Source organism: Chlorocebus sabaeus, chromosome 6 (genome assembly GCF_047675955.1).
Source record: "Chlorocebus sabaeus isolate Y175 chromosome 6, mChlSab1.0.hap1, whole genome shotgun sequence".
NCBI lineage: Eukaryota > Metazoa > Chordata > Mammalia > Primates > Cercopithecidae > Chlorocebus > Chlorocebus sabaeus.
In genome coordinates, this window is record NC_132909.1 from 58,400,101 (window position 1) to 58,419,372 (window position 19,272).

General features: G+C 52.4%; 1 protein-coding gene across 1 annotated transcript in view; it reads right to left on the minus strand.

The window, feature by feature from the left end:
* Window positions 1-19,272, minus strand: part of CREB3L3 (cAMP responsive element binding protein 3 like 3) — a 41,969-nt gene that overhangs the window by 1,551 nt on the left and 21,146 nt on the right. The window contains 6 exon segments of the mRNA XM_073017111.1: window positions 311-379; window positions 2,062-2,168; window positions 6,292-6,429; window positions 9,531-9,649; window positions 12,664-12,964; window positions 15,272-15,400. Of these exon segments, the coding sequence (XP_072873212.1) occupies window positions 311-379; window positions 2,062-2,168; window positions 6,292-6,429; window positions 9,531-9,649; window positions 12,664-12,964; window positions 15,272-15,400 (863 nt within the window).

Here is a 19,272-nt window from a genome sequence, read left to right on the forward strand (position 1 = left end):
CTGCCTCAGCCTCCCGAGTAGCTGGGATTACAGGCGTCTGCCACCATGCCCGGCTAATTTTTTTGTATTTTTAGTAGAGACAGTGCTTCACCATGTTGGCCAGGCTGGTCTCGAACTCCTGACCTCAGGTGATCCACCTGCCTTGGCCTCCCAGAGTGCTGGGATTACAGGTGTGAGCCACCGCACCCAGCCCGTAGGTGAAACTCTTATTTCCTATGTCATTCTGCCATCACATGGGCTCTCTGCTTTTCCTGCAAGGGACTCTGGGGCTGCTTCCCTTGTCCTCTGCCCCGGCAGGACCCAGACTCACAGGTTTTGCTTCTCGAGATGCAAGACTTTCCTCTGTAACTCCTGATTCTGAGCAGTGCAAGCTGACATCCTGAAAGGAGAAAGACACATTGACATTCAGCATATGCCAGTCAGCAGACGGCCGCACTGACATCTTCCCCGGGAGGCCTCACGTTACAAGCAGGGAACCCAAGGTCAGAGAGGGGAAGTCATTCATCCAAGGTTACTTGGCAGGTCAGATGGGGCTGGGATTTGAACCCACATCGGCCTGGTTCCTAGGTCCCATTTCTGCATTAATACGGAGGGGGCTTCACTCAAAGCTGAGCCCCCCAGCCGGGTGTGGTGGTTGACACCTGTAATCCCAACACTTTGGGAGGTCGAGATGGGCGGATCACCTGAGGTCAGGAGCTCTAGACCAGCCTGGCCAACGTGATGAAACCCATCTCTACTAAAAATACAAAATTAGCCAGGTTTGGTGGTGGGCGCCTGTAATCCCAGCTACTTGGGAGGCTGAGGCAGGAGAATCGCTTGAACCTGGGAAGTGGAGGTCGCAGTGAGTCAAGATCACACCATTGCACTCCAGCCTGGGCAATAAGAATGAAACTCCATCTCAATAAACAAAAACAAACAAACAAAAACCCGCCAAGCCTCCTAGATTCAGGCAGTGATGTTTCCAGAAGATGAAATATCAGGACAACCGGACATCCCAGGAGATTCAAGTTTCAACTCTCCCCACCGACCCATGACCTTGAGCCACTTCACTCTCTGGTCTCAGTTTTTGTGTCTGTGAAATGGGATACAATTACCCAGGACATAGGGTGGTGGGGAGAATGACCCTGGATAAAGATGATGAGAAGCGTAGCAGATTGCATTTAAGAAAGGGGACAGACCAGGGCCAGGCGTGGTGACTCACGCCTGTAATCCCAGCACTTTGGGAGGCCGAGGCGGGCAGATCACGAGGTCAGGAGATGGAGACCACGGTGAAACCCTGTCTCTACTAAAAATACAAAAAATTAGCCGGGCACGGTGGCGGGCGCCTGTAGTCCCAGCTACTCGGGAGGCTGAGGCAGGACAATAGTGTGAACCCGGGAGGCGGAGCTTGCAGTGAGCTGAGATCCGGCCACTGCACTCCAGCCTGGGCGACAGAGCGAGACTCCGTCTCAAAAAAAAATCAAAAAGAAAGAAAGAGGACAGACCACGTGCAGTGGCTCACACCTGTAGTCCCAGCATGTTAGGAGGCTGAAGCAGCCTGATCACCTGAGGTCAGGAGTTCAAGACTAGCCTGGGCAACACGGTGAAACCCCATCTCTACCAAAAATACAAAAAAAAATTAGCTGGGCGTGGTGGCGGGCGCCTGTAATCCCAGCTACTGGAGAGACTGAGACAAGAGAATTGCTTGAACCCAGGAGGTGGAGGTTGCAGTGAGCCGAGATCGCACCGTTGCACTTCAGCCTGGGCAACAGAGTGAGACTCTGCCACACACACAAAAAGGAAGGAAGTGTCTATCTTCAGGCAGAGGGTCAGAATAGGATGGGTCACACTGTCCTTTCTCCGCACACCTTCCAGGGGGCAAAGGGTCTCCCAAACCCTTGTCCTACACCATCTCTAGGCATCTTCCCATCCCTGCAATCAGTAAGAAGCATGATCTCTTCCAGAGACGAGAATCACCTCCAATTTTGTCAGACCCTAAGCTGTGTGGTCTTAGCCACATCTCCTTCTCTCTGAGCCTCAGTTCCCTCCCCGAGTGTAGAGTCTGGGTCCAGCACTACCCACCGAGTCTCCAGGCCGTCGATATATTCCTTTTTCTTCTTCCTGCTTTCTTGGGCCGACTGCTTGTTCCGGATTTTCCGGCGGATTTTTTTCAGCACTCGCTCCTCGTACTGTCAAGTGCAATGGAGAGGAGGATGTCAGGGCAGCGAGTCCCCACTTGGAGGCCGGGGGCAGTGGCTCTCGCCTGTAATCCCAGCACTTTGGGAGGCCGAGGCAAGCGGACCACATGAGGTCAGGAGTTCGAGACCAGCCTGGCCAACATGGTGAAACCCTGTCTCTACTAAAAATACAAAAATTAGCCAGGCGCGGTGGCAGGTGCCTGTAATCCCAGCTACTCGGGAGGCTGAGGCAGGAGAATGGTGTGAACGTGGGAGGCGGAGGTTGCAGTGAGCCAAGATTGTGCCATTGCAATCTAGCCTGGGCAACAAGAGCGAAACTCCATCTCAATAAATAAATAAATGAATAAATAAATAAAAATAAAATTAAAAAATTTAAGTCTTCACTTTGGGGACAGTGGGACAGTCCCCACTGTCCTGATCCCACTTCACCTAACCTCTACCCCACAACTTCACCCCATCCTCTTTCCAGATGAGACATCCCCGAGGACCCACAGGCAGATTCCTAATGACTCAAAGCTACGCTTTGCGCAAACCCTCACAGAGTCTCTGGGAGGCGCCTGGGTCTGAGGGTCTCTTCCCAGCTCCCAATACTGTAAAATGGGCAACTGCCCACCGGACTTTGAGCACGGGTACCACTGTGTCACCTTGGGGCCATCTCTGGAAACAGTACCTTTCCCTGGAGACAGGAAGTGTTTCAAGACTAATTGATACATGCTTTTTCGTCTTTCTTTGCTTTCCTTTTTTTCCTTTTCCTTCCTTCCTTCCTTCCTTCCTTCCTTCCTTCCTTCCTTCCTTCCTTCCTTCCTTCCTTTCTTCCTTCCTTCCCTTTTTCCCTCCTTCCCTCCCTCCCTCCCTCCTTCCTTCCTTCTCTCTCAATCTCTCTCTCTCTTTCTCTCTTTCTTGTTTCACTCTTGTCGCCCAGGCTGGAGTGCAGTGGCAAGATGTCAACCTCACTACAACCTCCACCTCCCGGGTTCAAGTGATTCTCCCAACTCCAGCTGAGTAGCTGGGATTACAGGCCTTCACCACCATGCCTATTTTTAGTAGAGACGAGGTTTCACCATGTTGGCCAGGCTGGTCTCAAACTCCTGACCTCAGGTGATCCACCCATCTTTGCCTCCCAAAGAGCTAGGATTACAGGCATGAGTCACTGCGCCCGGCCAATAAGTGTCTTCAAATGGGAATGTCAGGCTGGGCGCGGTGGCTCACAGTGCTGTAATCCCAGCATTTTGGGAGGCCAAGGCAAGAGAATCGCTTAAGTCCAGGAGTTCAAGACGAGCCTGGGCAATATTTAGTAAAGATCCTGTCTCTACTAAAACAAAACAACAACAACAAAATTAGCTGGCTGTGGTGGTACATGCCTGTAGTCCCAGCTACTTGGGAGGCTGAGGCAGGAGGATCCCTTGAGACCAGGAGCGTACTAACTGCAGATTGCACCACTGCAGTCCAGCCTGGGCAACAAAGTGAGATCCTATCTCAAAACAAACAACAACAACAACAACAACAGAAACAGAAACAGATGGGACCGGGCATGGTGGCTCACACCTGTAATCCTAACACTTTGGGAGGCCAAGGCTAGAGGATTGCTTGAGGCCAGGAATATGAGACCAGCCTGGGCAACATAGAAGGATCCTATTTCTACGGAAAAAAAAAAAAAAATGCTGAGCGCAGTGGCTCACGCCTATAATCCCAGCACTTTGGGAGGTTAAGGCAGGTGGATCACAAGGTCAAGAGATTGAGACCATCCTGGACAACATGGTGAAACTCCATCTCTGCTACAAAAAAAAAAAAAAAAAAAAAAAAATTGGCTAGGTGTGGTTGCATACACCTGTAATCCCAGCTACTTAGGAGGCTGAGGCAGGAGAATCGCTTGAACCTGGGAGGCAGAGGTTGCAGTGAGCCGAGATCATGCCACTGTACTCCAACCTGGGCAACACGGCGAGACTCTGTCTCAAAAAAAAAAAAAAAATTAGGCTGGGCACGGTGGCTCATGCCTGTAAACCCAGCACTTTGGGAGGCTGAGGTAGGCGGATTACCTAAGGTGGGGAGTTCAAGACCAGCCTGACCAACATGGAGAAACCCTGTCTCTACTAAAAATACAAAAAATTAGCTGGACATGGTAGCAGGTGCCTGTAATCCCAGACACTTGGGAGGCTGAGGCAGGAGAATCGCTTGAACCTGGGAAGCAGAGGTTGTAGTGAGACAAGATCGCGCCACCGCACTCCAGCCTGGGCAACAAGAGCAAAACTCCGTCTCAGAAAAATAAATAAATAAATAAATAAATAAATAAATAAATAAATAATTAGCTAGGCATAATGGGGTACACCTGTAGTCCCAGGTACTAGGGAGACTGAGGTGGGAGAATCACTTGAACTCCAGACGGGGAGGCTGCAGTGAGCCAAGATCACGTCACTGCACTCCAGCCTAGGCGACAGAGTAAGACCCTGTCTCGAAAGAAAAAAAAAAAAACAGATGAGAATATCAAACTCAGGCATTGATAGTGGAGCAGGCTGAGTGGGGACTGCAGTTAGCTAGAGCCCAAGCAGCTACCCAGCCACTGACTGGTGCCTATGGAGGTTTCAGAATACGGAACGGAGGCCATTCAAGTCATTGAGTTGGTTTTCTGGGTTTTGTTTTGTTTATGTTTGTTTTTTTTGTTTTTTTTGTTTTTGAGACGGAGTCTCGCTGTGTCACCCAGGCTGGAGTGCAGTGGCCAGATCTCAGCTCACTGCAAGCTCCGCCTCCCAGGTTTACGCCATCTCCGGCCTCAGCCTCCAAGTAGCTGGGACTACAGGCGCCCGCCACCTCACCCGGCTAGTTTTTTGTATTTTTTTTTTTTTAGTAGAGACGGGGTTTCACCATGTTAGCCAGGATGGTCTCGATCTCCTGACCTCGTGATCCACCCGCCTCGGCCTCCCAAAGTGCTGAGATTACAGGCTTGAGCCACCGCGCCCGGCCTTTTTTATGTTTTTGATTTTTTGTTTTGTTTTTGTTTTTGAGACAGAGTTTCGCTCTTGTCACCCAGGCTGGAGTGCAGTGGCACCATCTCGGCTCACTGCAACCTCTGCCTCTTGGGTTCAAGGGAAATTCTCCTGCCTCAGCCTCCTGAGAAGCTGGGAGGCTGAGAAGCACTTTACAGGTGCCATCATGCCCGGCCTCAAGTCACTGAGTCCTCATGTAAAATCTACCGGTCAGAAAAAACATTATCAAGCAATTAAAAACTGTATAAAATGCAGTACAGTCGAATCAAAACATGTCTGCAGGGCCAGGCATGATAGATCACGCCTGTCATCACAACACTTTGGGAGACCAAGATCGGAGAATCACTTGAGCCCAGGAGTTCCAGCCCAGCCTGGGCAACATAACAAGACTCCGTTTCTACACACACACACACACACATACACACACACACACACACACACACAGTTTAAATTAGCCAAGTGTAGAGGCGTGCACCTGTCATCTCAGCTACTTGAGAGGCTGAGGCAGGAGGATCTGTTGAGCTCAGGAGGTCAAGGCTGAAGTGAGCTATGATGGCACCACTGCACTCCAGCCAGACACAGCAAGACCCTATCTCCAAAAACACAGTTTGCTGCACCCAAATTGCTGCCACCTGGAGTCCGCCATTCATTCCTGGATGTTGATCGCTAACCTCTGAGTTGAATTTACGATGGGGTTTCTGGCTGATTGTTTTGGATCTGGTGACACACACCATAGCAATCTAGTATGGGTATTCTAAAGGTGAGACACATAGCCAGCGCAGTGGCTCATGCCTGTAAGCCCAGAACTTTGGGAGACCGAGGCGGGAGGATCACATGAGGTCAGGAGTTCAAGACCAGCCTGGCCAACATGGTGAAACCCCATCTCTACTAAAAATACAAAAATTATCCGGGCGTGGTGGTGGGCGACTGTAGTCCCAGCTACTCAGGAGGCTGAGGCAGGAGAATCGCTGGAACCTGGGAGGCAGAGGTAGCAGTGAGCTGAAATCGTGCCACTGCACCCCAGCCTCGGTGACACAGAAAGACTGTAAATGAATAAGTAAAGGTGGGACACACACGCAGGTAAGTGCACGAAGGGGAGATGGACCCGGGGCTGGAAGTCCCCCCAGACTCACTTTAGTGAGGGGCAGCTGAGTGGGCAGGGTGATGCCTTCTTTAGCCAGCAGCTTCTTCTCATCCTCAGTGAGCACCAGCTCCTGACAGTGCTCAGCCCCAGGTCTCAGGAGGTGGGAGACCCCCAGGTGATGCTGTTGCTATGGAAGAAAGCAGAGGAATGACAGCGGGTACAGGGACACCAACCACCTTCAGGAAATGAAAGAGTCATCAGATCGAAAACACTATCTCCCCAGGCTGGGCACGGTGGCTCACACCTGTCATCCCAGCTACTCGGGAGGCTGAGGTGGGTGGATCACGAGGTCAGGAGTTTGAGACCAGCCTGGCCAACATGGTGAAACATGGTGAAACCCCGTCTCAATTAAAAATACAAAAAGTTAACCAGGCGTAGTGGTGTGTGCCTGTAGTCCCAGCTACTTGGGAGGCTGAGGCAGGAGAATTGCTTGAACCCGGAAGGCGGAGGTTGCAGTGAGCCGAGACTGTGACACTGCACTCCAGCCCTAGTGACAGAGTGAGACTCTGTCTCAATAAATAAATAAATAGCCGGGCCTGGTGGCGGGCACCTGTAATCCCAGCTACTCGGGAGGCTGAGGCAGGAGAATTGCTTGAATCTGGGAAGCGGGGGTTCCAGTGAACCAAGATCACGCCACTGCCCTCCAGCCTGGGAGACAGAGTAAGACTCCATCTCAAAAAAAAAAGGTGGCTCACATCTGTAGTCCCAGCACTTTGGGAGGCCAAGGCAGGTGGATCACTTGAGGTCAGCAGTTCGAGACCAGCCTGGCCAATATGGTGAAACCCTGTCTCTACTAAAAAGACAAAAAGTCAGCCGGGCATGGTTGCGGGCGCCTGTAATCCCAGCTATCTGGGAGGCTAAGGCAGGAGAATTGCTTGAACCTGGGAGGCGCAGGTTGCAGTGAGCCGAGATCCAGCCTGGGCAACAGCAACTCCGTCTCAAAACAACAACAACAAAAATGATCACCCCACAATCTCCTTTGGCACCAGGACTCAAAATAACCAACACACAGTCCTTTGACTTGGCCATTCTACCTTCAGAAATCAGTCCTACAGATATCCTCATGCATAAAATGGTGTTTTTTGTTTTTTTTTTTTTTTTTTTTTTGAGACGGAGTCTCGCTCTGTCGCCCAGGCTGGAGTGCAGTGGCGCGATCTTGGCTCACTGCAACCTCCGACTCCCAGGTTCACGCCATTCTCCTGCCTCAGCCTCCTGAGTAGCTGGGACAACAGGCGCCCACCACCACGCCCGGCTGACTTTTTGTATTTTTAGTAGAGACGGGGTTTCACCGTGTTAGCCAAGATGGTCTCGATCTCCTGACCTCGTGATCTGCCCGCCTCGGCCTCCCAAAGTGCCAGGATTACAGGTGTGAGCCACCGCGCCCAGCCCTTTTGAGAGCTTTCTTCTTTCAATTTTATTATTACTATTATTATTTTTGAAACAGGGTCTTGCTACTTCACCTGGGCTGGAGTGCAGTGGTGCTATCTTGGCTCACTGCAACCTCTGCCTCCTAGGCTCAAGCGATTCTCCAGCCTCAGCTTCCTGAGTAGCTGGGACCACAGGGCGTGCCACCATGCTTGGCTAATTTTTGAATTTTTTTGTAGAGATGGGGTTTCACTACGTTGCCCAGGCTGGTCTCAAGCAGTCTGTCCACTTCAGCCTCCCAAAATGCTGGGATTACAGGCGGGGTGCAGCAGCTCATGCCTATAATCCAGCACTGTGGAGGGCCAAGGCAGGAGGATCACCTGAGGCTAGGAGTTCAAGACCAACCTGGGAAACATAGCAAGACCCATATCTACAGAAAAAAATTAAAAGAAAAATTAGCTGGGTCTAAACTGGGTGTAGTGGCTCATGCCTGCTGTAATCCCAGCACTTTGGGAGGCTGAGGCAGGTGGATCACCTAAGGTCAGGAGTTTGAGACCAGCCTGACCAACATGGTGAAACCTCAAACCTCATCTCTACTAAAAAATACAAAATTAGGCCGGGCACAGTGACTCACGCCTGTAATTCCAACACTTTGGGAGGCCGAGGCTGGTGGATCACAAGGCCAGGAGATCGAGACCATCCCGGCTAACACGGTGAAACCCCGTCTCTACTAAAAATACAAAAAAATTAGCCAGGCGTGGCAGCATGCGCCTATAGTCCCAGCTGCTGGGGAGGCTGAGGCAGGAGAATGGTGTGAACCCGGGAGGCGGAGCTTGCAGTGAACCGAGATCGCACCACTGCACTCCAGCCTAGGTGACAGAGCAAGACTCTGTCTCAAAAAAAAAAAAAAACAAAATTAGTTGGACCTGATGTCGCATGCCTGTAATCTCAGTTACTTGGGAGGCTGAGCCGGAGAATCGCTTGAACCTGGGAGGCGGAGGGAGGTTGCAGTGAGCCAAGATTGCACCATGCACTCCAGCCTGGGTAACAAGAGAGAACTGTCTCAAAAAATAAAATTAAAAAAAAAAGACAAGAAAAATTAGCTGGGTGTGGTGGTGCACGCCTGTAGTCCCAGCTACTTGAGAGTCTGAGGCAGGAGGATTGCCTGAGGCCAGGAGTTTGAGGCTGCTGTGAGCTAGGATTGTGCCGCTGCACTCCAGCCTGGGCAACAGAGTGAGATCGTGTCTCAAAAAAAAAATTTTAAGATGATAAATAAAGCATTTAGAAGAGTGCTTGGCATATAGCAGGTGCATCCTCAGTTTTAGCTTTGTTCCTTTTGTTGTTGTTGTTGTTGAGACAGTCTTGCTCTGTTGGCCAGGCTGGAGTGCAGTGGTGCAATCACAGCTCGCTGCAGCCTTGACTTCCTGGGCTCAAGCGATCCTCCCACCTCTGCCTCCCAAGTAGCTGGGACCACAGGCATGTGCCCCCATGCCAGGCTCATTTTTGTATTTTTTCTATAGATGGGGTTTCACCATGTTGCCCAGGCTGATCTCAAACTCCTGAGCTCAAGCGATCTGCCTGCCTTGGCCTCCCAAAGTGCTGGGATTACAGGTGTGAACCACCGCACTTGGCCAGTTTTAGCTTTTTTTGTTGTTGCTGTTGTTACTGCTAAATACTACAGAGAAAGACGCCCCAGCCCAGGTGACAGTGAACCCAGGACTGGAATGTTCTCTAACTGTGGGCAAATTCCATGCCTTCCTGTGATTCAGTTTTCCAGTCTCTGAAATGGGGATATTTAGGTTCCTCGAACCCGAGCAGCCTTCCCAGATCCAACGCCCCATGGGAGGGTGTGGGGGTGCTCACCAGGTCCCCGCTGCTGCCCGAAAGGAGGAGGTCTTTCACGGTGAGATTGCATCGTGGGGGCACGTGCAACGGGTCAGCCTGTTTCTCAGCATAGGTCCTTCCTCCTGGACTCCACATTTCTGACCAGGGCAGTTGGGGACGGAAACAGGGAGAGTGTGAGATGGGAGGAGTCCTGAGCTTCCAGCCTCTAACCACCTCCGCCACCAAGTCTCCCATGCTTCATCTCAACATTCGTAGGACTTTTGCCAGAGCTTGGAGTCCCCATGGCCTGGGTTGAAGGAGGCAGCCCTCACTAGTGGTTCGGTCGCCCCTCTGCTATAAGACGGGAACCCAGCCAGGCATGGTGGCTCACGCCTGTATTCCCAGCACTTTGGGAGGCCGAGGCAGGAGGATCATCTGAGGTTAGAAGTTCAAGACCAGCCTGGCCAACATGGTGAAACCCCGTCTCTATTAAAAATACAAAAATTAGCTGGGCCTGGTGGCGTGCACCTGTAATCCCAGCTGCTCGGGAGGCTGAGGCAGGAGAATCACTTGAATCCGGGTGGTGGACGTTACAGTGAGCTGAGATTGCAGCACTGCACTCCAGCCTGGATGACACAGCGAGATGCCATCTCAAAAAAAAAAAAAAAAAAAAAAAAAAGGTGGGGACCCAAATTCAACAGGGCTTGATTCTGTCTGTCCCACAAGGCTGAGGAAGACACAGGACATTGTCAGGAGACACCAGCTGATTCAAAAGGGAGTGGCTGTTATCACACAGAATTACAGGTTTGATTTGCAGCCCGCCAGGCATTATCTCACCCGAGGGGCAGGGACGAGTTCTGATTCACCTCCGGTTGTCCCCTCCTGGTACCCGGCATGCAGTAGGCATGCTGTCTGAGCACACAAACTTCGGGTCAGATAACCTTTGGTTCCCATCCTGGTTGGGCAGGGCTGTGTGACCTTTAGTAACTGACTTCACCTCTCTGAGCCTCAGGGTTTTGTTTTTTTTTTTTTTTTGAGACAGAATTTCACTGTGTCACCAGGCTGGAGTGCAGTGGTGCAATCTTGGCTCACCACAACCTCTGCCTCCCGGGTTCAAGTGATTCTCCTGCCTCAGCCTCCCGAGTAGCTGGGATTACAGGCGCCCACCACCACACAGCTAATTTTTGTATTTTTAGTAGAGACAGAGGTTTCACCATGTTGGCCAGGATGGTCTCGATCTCTTGACCTTGTGATCTGCCCACTTTGGACTCCCAAAGTGCTGGGATTACAGGTGTGAACCACTGTGCCCAGCTGGTTATTTTGTTTGTTTGTTTTTTGTTTTGAGACAGAATCTGGCTCTGTCACCCAGGATGGAGTGCAGTGGCATGATCTCAGCTCACCGCAACCTCTGCCTCCCAGGTTCAGGCAATTCTCCTGCCTCAGCCTCCCAAGTAGCTGGTACTACAGGTGCCCCCCACCATGCCCGGCTAATTTTTGCATTTTAGTAGAGACGGGGTTTCACCATGTTGGTGAAGTCCTAACCTCAAGTGATCCGCCTGCCTCAGCCTCCCAAAGTGCTGGGATTACAGGCGTGAGTCACCACACCTGGCCTGAGCCTCAGTTTTGTCGACTCTCCAATGGGACCAAGAAGAGCTCATAGCAAGGCACAAGGGACAAAGGCCACCCGGAGGCCAGGTATCTCCAGACAGGACTCTGCCTGGCCTGCCGGGACTGCTTAATCAACAGAGTAAATCATTACCGATCTGCTGTTCCTCACGCCTAGGAGGAGCGCCCTGGAATCTGGGACCCCGTAACCTCATGCACTTTTTTTTTTTTTTTTTTTTTTTGAGGTAGAGTCTCGCTCTGTCGCCCAGGCTGGAGTGCAGTGGCCGGATCTCAGCTCACTGCAAGCTCCGCCTCCCGGGTTCCCGCCATTCTCCTGCCTCAGCCTCCCGAGTAGCTGGGACTACAGGCGCCCGCCACCTCGCCCGGCTAGATTTTTGTATTTTTAGTAGAGACGGGGTTTCACCGTGTTAGCCAGGATGGTCTTGATCTCCTGATCTCGTGATCCGCCCGTCTCGGCCTCCCAAAGTGCTGGGATTACAGGCTTGAGCCACCGCGCCCGGCCTACCTCATGCACTTTTATGGAGCATCTACAGGCCGGGCGCCGTGGCTCACACCTGTAATCCCAAGACTTTGGGAGGCTGAGGCAGGCAGATCACCTGAGCTCAGGAGTTTGAGACAAGCCTGACCAGCATGGTGAAACCTCATCTCTACTAAAAAATAAAAATTAGGCCGGGCGCGGTGGCTCACGCCTGTAATCCCAGCACTTTGGGAGGCCAACGCGGGTGGATCACAAGGTCAGGAGATCGAGACCATCCTGGCTAACACGGTGAAACCCCGTCTCTACTAAAAATACAAAAAATTAGCCGGGCGTGGTGACGGGCGCCTGTAGTCCCAGCTACTCGGGAGGCTGAGGCAGGAGAATGGCATGAACCAGGGAGGCGGAGCTTGCGGTGAGCCAGGATCACACCGCTGCACTCCAGCCTGGGCGACAGAGCAAGACTCTGTCTCAAAAAAAAAAAAAAAAAAAAAAAAAAATTAAATAAATAAATAAATAAAAATAAAAATTACCTGGGCATGGTGGCACATGCTTGTAATCCCACCTACTCAGGAGGCTGAGGCAGGTGAATTGCTTGAACCTGGAAGGCGGAGGTTGCAGTGAGCAGAGATTGCACCACTTTACTCCAGCCTGGGTGACAGAGTGAGACTCTGTCTCAAAAAAAAAAAAAAAAACCTACTAGGAACCAGGCATGGGGTACAGACACGTAGAAGGCAAGATCCTGACTTCGGGCTGTGCTTGTCAGCGCCATGCCTGGTGCCTGAGCCACCCGCCGGGGTTGCATCCTAGCTCTGTGGTTTTATCTCATTGCTCAACCCAATAGGACTCAGTTTCACGATCTGGAAAATGGGCTCCCAATAGCATCCACATGAAAACATGGAAACACCTAACCAAGGGAGACACGTGTCCTGAGTTTGAGTTCAGGCCCAACTCCAAATTGTTGTGTGACCTTGGACAAGATGCCAACCCTCTCTGGGCCTCCGTTTCCTCACTTACAAGAAGGGCCTGGAACGACGTGAGGGTGGTGGGCAGACATACAACAGAACTCACCCAGGTCTATGGTCACAGAGGCTTCAGGCACTTGGATCACTGGCCCTGGGGGTGTGGTGGGGCAAGAGTTGCTAGGATGATAGGAGAGGCAGGGCCCCTTGCCAGGCTGGGCAGGATGGCAGCCGGCTGGGGAGGCGGCCGGTCCGCTGCGTGGAGGGGTGTCCTGGGGGTCGGAGGGGAGGTCTTCAGAGATGCCACTGTCACTGCCTTCGGGGGACCAGAGTGGGGAGCTGGGCAGTGAGTCTCCGGAGCCCAGGATGGAGCTGAGGAAGTCGTCAGGGTCGGGGTTTGGCTGGACCTGCTGGGGTGGACAGGGAGGGATAGAAATTAGAAGGTGCACACTCTTTCTAGATTGCTGTCTGGCCCCAGGCAAACCAGTGACCCTCTTTGGGCCTTAGGTGTCCTTCCTTTCTCCAAGATGGAATTAATGCTTCTTCCTCCTGGGGCTATTGAGGCTCAAACACAGTAACATAGCGTAAAAAACCCAGCCAGGGCCAGGTACAGTGGCTCCTGCCTATAATCCCAGCACTTTGGGAGGCTGAGGAGGGTGGATCACTTGAGGCCAGGAGTTCAAGATCAGCCTGGCCAACATGATGAAACCCCATTTCTACTAAAAATACAAAAATTAGCTGGGCGTGGTGGTGGGTGTCTGTAGTCCCAGCTACTTGGGAGTCTGAGGAAGGAGAATCACTTGAACCTATAAGATGGAGGCTGCAGTGAGCCGAGATCACACCACCGCATTCCACCCCAGGTGACAGAACAAGACTCCATCTCAAAAAAAAAAAAAAAAAAGAACAAAAGGGCCAGGCACGGTGGCTCACGCCTGTAATCCCAGCAATTTGGGAGGCCAAGGCAGGCAGATCACCTGAGGTCGGGAGTTTGAGACCAGCCTGACCAACATGGAGAAACCCTGTCTCTACTAAAAATACAAAATTAGCCAGGCGTGGTGGTGCATCCCTGTAATCCCAGCTACTCGGGAAGCTGAGGCAGGAGAATCGCTTGAACCTGGGAGGCGGGGGTTGTGGTGAGCCGAGATTGCGCCACTGCACTCTAGTCTGGGCAAAACAAGAGTGAAACTCTGTCTAAGAAAGAAAGAGAGAGAGAGAGGAAGGAAGGGAGGAAGGGAGGGAGGGGGAGAGAGAGAGAGAGAGAGAGAGAAAGAGAGAGAGACAGGAAGGAAGGGAGGAAGGGAGGGAGGGGGAGAGAGAGAGAGGGAAAGAGAGAGAGACAGGAAGGAAGGGAGGAAGGGAAAGGGGGAGAGAGAGAGAGAGGGAGAGGGAAAGAGAGAGAGGAAGGAAGGGAGGAAGGGAGGGAGAGGGGGAGACAGAGAGAGAGAAAGAAAAAAAAGAGAGAGAGAGAAAGAAAGAGAGAAAAGGGCTGGGTGCAGTGGCTCACCCCTGTAATCCCCACACTTTGGGAGGCCTAGGCAGGCAGATCACCTGAGAGGTCAGGAGTTTGAGACCAGCCTGGCCAACATGGTGAAACACCATCTCTACTAAAAATACAAAAAATTAGCCGGGCATGGTGGCAGGTGCCTGTAATCCCAGCTACTCAGGAGGTTGAAGGTAGGAGAATCGCTTGAACCTGGGAAGTGGAGGTTGCAGTGAGCCAAGATCGCGCCATTGCACTCCAGCCCAGGGAACAAGAGATAAACTCTGTCTCGAAAAAAAAAAAAAAAAAAGAAGGCCGGGCGCGGTGGCTCACGCCTGTAATCCCAGCACTTTGGGAGGCCGAGGCGGGTGGATCACAAGGTCAGGAGATCGAGACCATGGTGAAACCCTGTCTCTACTAAAAAATAGAAAAAAATTAGCCGGGCGCAGTGGCGGGCGCCTGTAGTCCCAGCTACTCGGGAGGCTGAGGTAGGAGAATGGCGTGAACCCGGGAGGCGGAGCTTGCAGTGAGCCGAGATTGCGCCACTGCACTCCAGCCTGGGCGACAGAGCGAGACTCCGTCTCAAAAAAATAAAAATAAAAAAAATAATAAAAAAAAAGAAAAAGAAAGAGAGTAAAAGAAAGAGAGAGAAAGGAAGGAAAGAAGGAAGGAAGGAAGGAGAGAGAAAAGAAAGAAAAAAGAAAGAGAGGAAGGAAGGAAAAAAGGAAGGAAAGAAGGAAGGAAGGAGAGAGAGAAAAGAAAGAAAAAAGAGGAAGGAAGGAGAGAGAGAGAAAAGAAAGATAAAAAAGAAAGAGAGAAAGGAAGGAGAGGAAGGAGAGAGAGAAAAGAAAGAAAAAAGAAAGAGAGGAAGGAAGGAAGGAGAGAGAGAGAGAAAAGAAAGATAAAAAAGAGAGAAAGGAAGGAGAGGAAGGAGAAGAGAACCGAACCCAGCCAGGGAGGTGCCCCAAGTTTGAGTATGAACCTAACTCCAAATTGCTGTGTGACTTTGGATGAGTTTCCACCCTGCTCTGGGCCTCCACTTCCCCACCCGTAAGAAGGAGCTGATGCTATCTGCAAAATGATGTGCTTGGCTAAAATCATACACCGTGACCCATTAGTGCACTGTAGAGCCGAGCAGAGCTCTGGCTGGGCTCTGGTAGGTCTAGGACCTTCGTGGGGCCTCAGTGGGACCGCCTGGAGCTCTGTGGCCCCGGGGCAACTGCAGTGGGCTCCTCACCTGGTCCTTGCCGTGGCCCCAGTCGTCGCCCAGCTCCACGTGTCTCAGGATGCCGTCCTGCCGGTCAAACAGGAGATCCAGGAGTTCAAAGCTGTCGATGGGGTCCATGGGGCAGGCAGAACAAGCCATCTGGGGTGCGAGGAACAGGTGTGAGGGTCACACGTAGCCCCTCTCCTCCCCACCTCCCATGTGCGCACAACCGCAGCTCCTTCCAGCTCGAGTTCAGTGGCCGCTCTGCCTCCAGGTTGGGCCAGCCACTGCCCCTCGCTAGGACTCCCCTTCCAAATCTGGACTTTGAGGTTGATAGAGAGAATTCCACGGTGTGAGAGCCAATTTCTTTTAAAGTGCTGGAGAGGCTGGATGTGGTGGCTCACACCTGTAATCTCAGCACTTTGGGAGGCCAGGGCAGGAGGATCACTTGAGCCCAGGAGTTCAAGACCAGCCTGCGCAAGATAGAGAGACCCCTATCCCTACTAAAAATAATTTTAAAAAATTAGCTGGCTATGGTGGCACACACTTGTCGTCCCAGCCACTGGGGAGACTGAGGTAGGAGGATCCCTTGAACCCACGAGGTTGAGGCTGCAGTGAACTATGGCCGCCCCACTGTACTCCAACCTGGGTCATAGAGCAAGACCTTGTTTCAAAAAACAAAAAAGTATGCCAGGCATGGTGGCTCATGTCTGTAATCCCAGCACTTTGAGAAGCCGAGGTGGGCAGATCACCTGAGGTCAGGAGTTTGAGACCAGCCTGGCCAACATGGTGAAACCCTCTCTCTATGAAAAGTACAAAAATTAGCCGGGCGTGGTGGTGCACACCTGTACTCCCAGTACTTGGGAGGCTGAGGCAGGAAGATCTCTTGAACCTGGGAGGTGGAGGTTGCAGTGAGCTGAGATCATGTCATTGCATTCTAGCCTGGGCGACAGGGAGACTCCATCTCAAAAAATAAAAATAAAAATAAAAATAAAAATAAAATAAAATAAAATAAAAAGTGCTGGGGAGAGGCCCTAGCTAGAGATGCCGCTTGCCTCTCAGGCCTTCACAGCCTCCCCAAGTGCCCACTCCTGGGAGGCAGGGGCACTTGGAAGAAAGACAAGGGCAGCCCCAGGGCAAAGACACACAGTTTTGCTCATTGCATCCTTTCTCTGGGCCTCAGTCTTCCCATCTGTACAATGGGGGTAGAGATGGGGTTTCTTGCAGCTCTGGCAGCTTGGGGAGGCTTTCCCAGCCTAGACTCCCACTCTCGCTGAGGACCTAGCAGGGCTCACCTTTCCAGAAGCTAAATCCATATTCATGGGTCCATCCAGCTCTGTCTGCAGATGCTTGGGCGGGGGTCTCTGCTCCAAGCTGGAGGCCCACCCACTGCCAGCGTTACCCGGGGCCGGGCAAGCTCACAGCCCTCTGTGGCTCTGTCACCACTCCCAAAAGATGCTGAAGCAGCCCTAGGCAGCTCCCAGCCCGCCTCCAGGTGCTGATTGGTGGACAGTGTGGAGAGACAGGGTTGAGAGCCAGTGACACACGGACAGGCGGGGGCAGGGGAGGGAAGACCGTTATCTGGGTGTTTGGTGGTTTTCCAGCCCTCAGTGGGCAAAGGTCGAAGTCTGGGGTACCTCAGCTCTGCCGTGACCTCTCCCCCACTTACGAGGACTTTTTCTTTTTTTCTTTCTTTTTTGAGACGGAGTCTCGCTCTGTGGCCCAAGCTGGAGTGCAGTGGCACCATCTCATCTCGGCTCACTGCAACCTCCGCCTCTTTGGTTCAGGTGATTCTCCAGCCTCCGCCTCCCGAGTAGCTGGGACTACAGGTCCCTGCCACCACGACCGGCTAACTTTTGTATTTTTAGTAGAAACGGGGTTTCACCATGTTGGCCAGGCTGGGCTTGAACTCCTGACATCATGATCGGCCCACCTCGGTCTCCCAAAGTGTGGGGATTACAGGCGTGAGCCACCGCACCCGGCCAGTTAACGGAACCTTTTCTCTTCAGAATTCCTAGATGGGTTCTGGGATAGCCCAGGGCCCTTACATGGGCCCCGTCCACTCCCTGGACAGAAACAAACCAAGAGGACCAGCCCAGATCTTCACTGAAGTCCGTTTTCCTGCCAGTAGCTCCCATCCTTCACCCCACCTGCCAACCTCCAGCCCCCAGCCCCCTCCGAGACCAGCTTGGACTCCGCCTCCGAGTCCCCATGGCCGATTCTGTGCAATCAATTCTCTCTAGAATCTTCTATCGTTCATTGAGTCAACAAATATTTATGGAGCCAAACTGGTCCCTGCTTAGAGCCTTTGCACCTGCTGGCCCCTCTGCCTGGAACTCTCCTCTCGTACCCTCCCTCTTCCCCTCTGGCTCTAGGTCACTGTATTGACATTTTCGTGAATGTTCGATATTTGTGAATCAGCCCAGGTGGCTGAGAGGCTGTCTCTGACCTCCCCTCCACCCCCCACCAAGAGAGAGGAGCCCTGCTTCTTTTTTTGGTGGTGGTGGGGGACAGGGTCTCACTCTATCACCCAGGCTGGAGTGCAGTGGCACGATCATAGCTCACTGCAGCCTCCAACTCGTGGGTTTAAGTGATCCTCCCACCTCAGCCTCCCAAGTAGCTAGGACTACAGGCGTGCACCACCACATCTGGCTAATTTTGGTTTTTTATAGAGATGGGGTCTCACTGTGTTGGCCAGTGTGGTCTCAAACTCCTGGGCTCAAATGATCCATCTGCCTCAGCCTCCCAAAGTGCTGCGTTTACAGGTGTGAGCCACTGTGCCCAGACAAAGTTCCCCTTTAGTGGATGACATGTTAGGCCAGGTGTGGTGGCTCACATTTGTAATGCCAGCACTTTGGGAGGCCAAGGTGGGTGGATCACCTGAGGTCAAGAGTCCGAGACCAGCCTGGCCAACATGGTGAAACCCCATCTCTACTAAAAATACAAAAATTAGCCGGGCGTGGCAGCACGTGCCTGTAATCCCAGTACTAGGGAGGCTGAGGCAGGAGGATCACTTGAACCCAGGAGGCGGAGGTTGCAGCGAACTGAGATCATGCCACTGCACTCCAACCTGGGCGACAGTGAGACTTTGTCTCAAAAAAAAAAAAAAAAAAAAAGGCATGTTCAGTGCAGCCCTGAAGAATAAGATGGAACTGGCCCTGGGGAGATCTAGGGGAAGGTGTCCCAGGCAGAGGCACGGTTTGTGCAAAGGCCCTGGGGCAAGTCCATGCCTCGTGCATTGGAGGAACAGCGACAAGGTCCCTGTGGCTGAAGCAGAGTGAGGAGAGGAAGAGAGGGAGGAGGGGAAGGCAAGGAGGGGATGGGGCAGGTCGTGCACAGCCCTGTGGGTTGTGGCAAGGAGTCTGGTTTGTGCTAAACATCACTGTTGGAAGTTTAGCAAATAGGTGACTAAATCAAGCTCTCTGTTTGCTGGACAAAATGCCATGCGCTAGGTTGGGATTTATGTGCCCTTCTTGCTCTAAAAACATTTACATCCTGGTTTCCTTCCCTCCCTCCCTCCCTCCCTCCCTCCCTCCCTTCCTTCCTCCTTCCTTCCTTCCTTCCTTCCTTCCTTCCTTCCTTCCCTTCCTCCCTTCCTTCCTTCCTCCCTCCCTCCCTTCCTTCCTTCCTCCTTCCTTCCTTCCTTCCTTCCCTGCCTCCCTCCCTTCCTTCCTCCCTCCCTCCCTTCCTTCCTTCCTTCCTCCTTCCTCCCTCCCTCCCTTCCTTCCTCCCTTCCCTCCCTCCCTCTGTTCCTTCCTTCCTCCCTCCCTCCCTTCCTTCCTTCCTCCTTCCCTCCCTTCCTTCCTTCCTCCTTCCTTCCTTCCCTCCCTCCCTCCCTTCCTCCCTCCCTGTTCCTTCCTTCCTCCCTCCCTCCCTCCCTCCCTTCCTTCCTTCCTCCTTCCTCCCTCCCTCCCTTCCTTCCTCCCTTCCCTCCCTCCCTGTTCCTTCCTCCCTCCCTCCCTCCCTTTCTTCCTTCCTTCCTTCCTTCCTTCCTTCCCTCCCTCCCTTCCTCCCTCCCTCTGTTCCTTCCT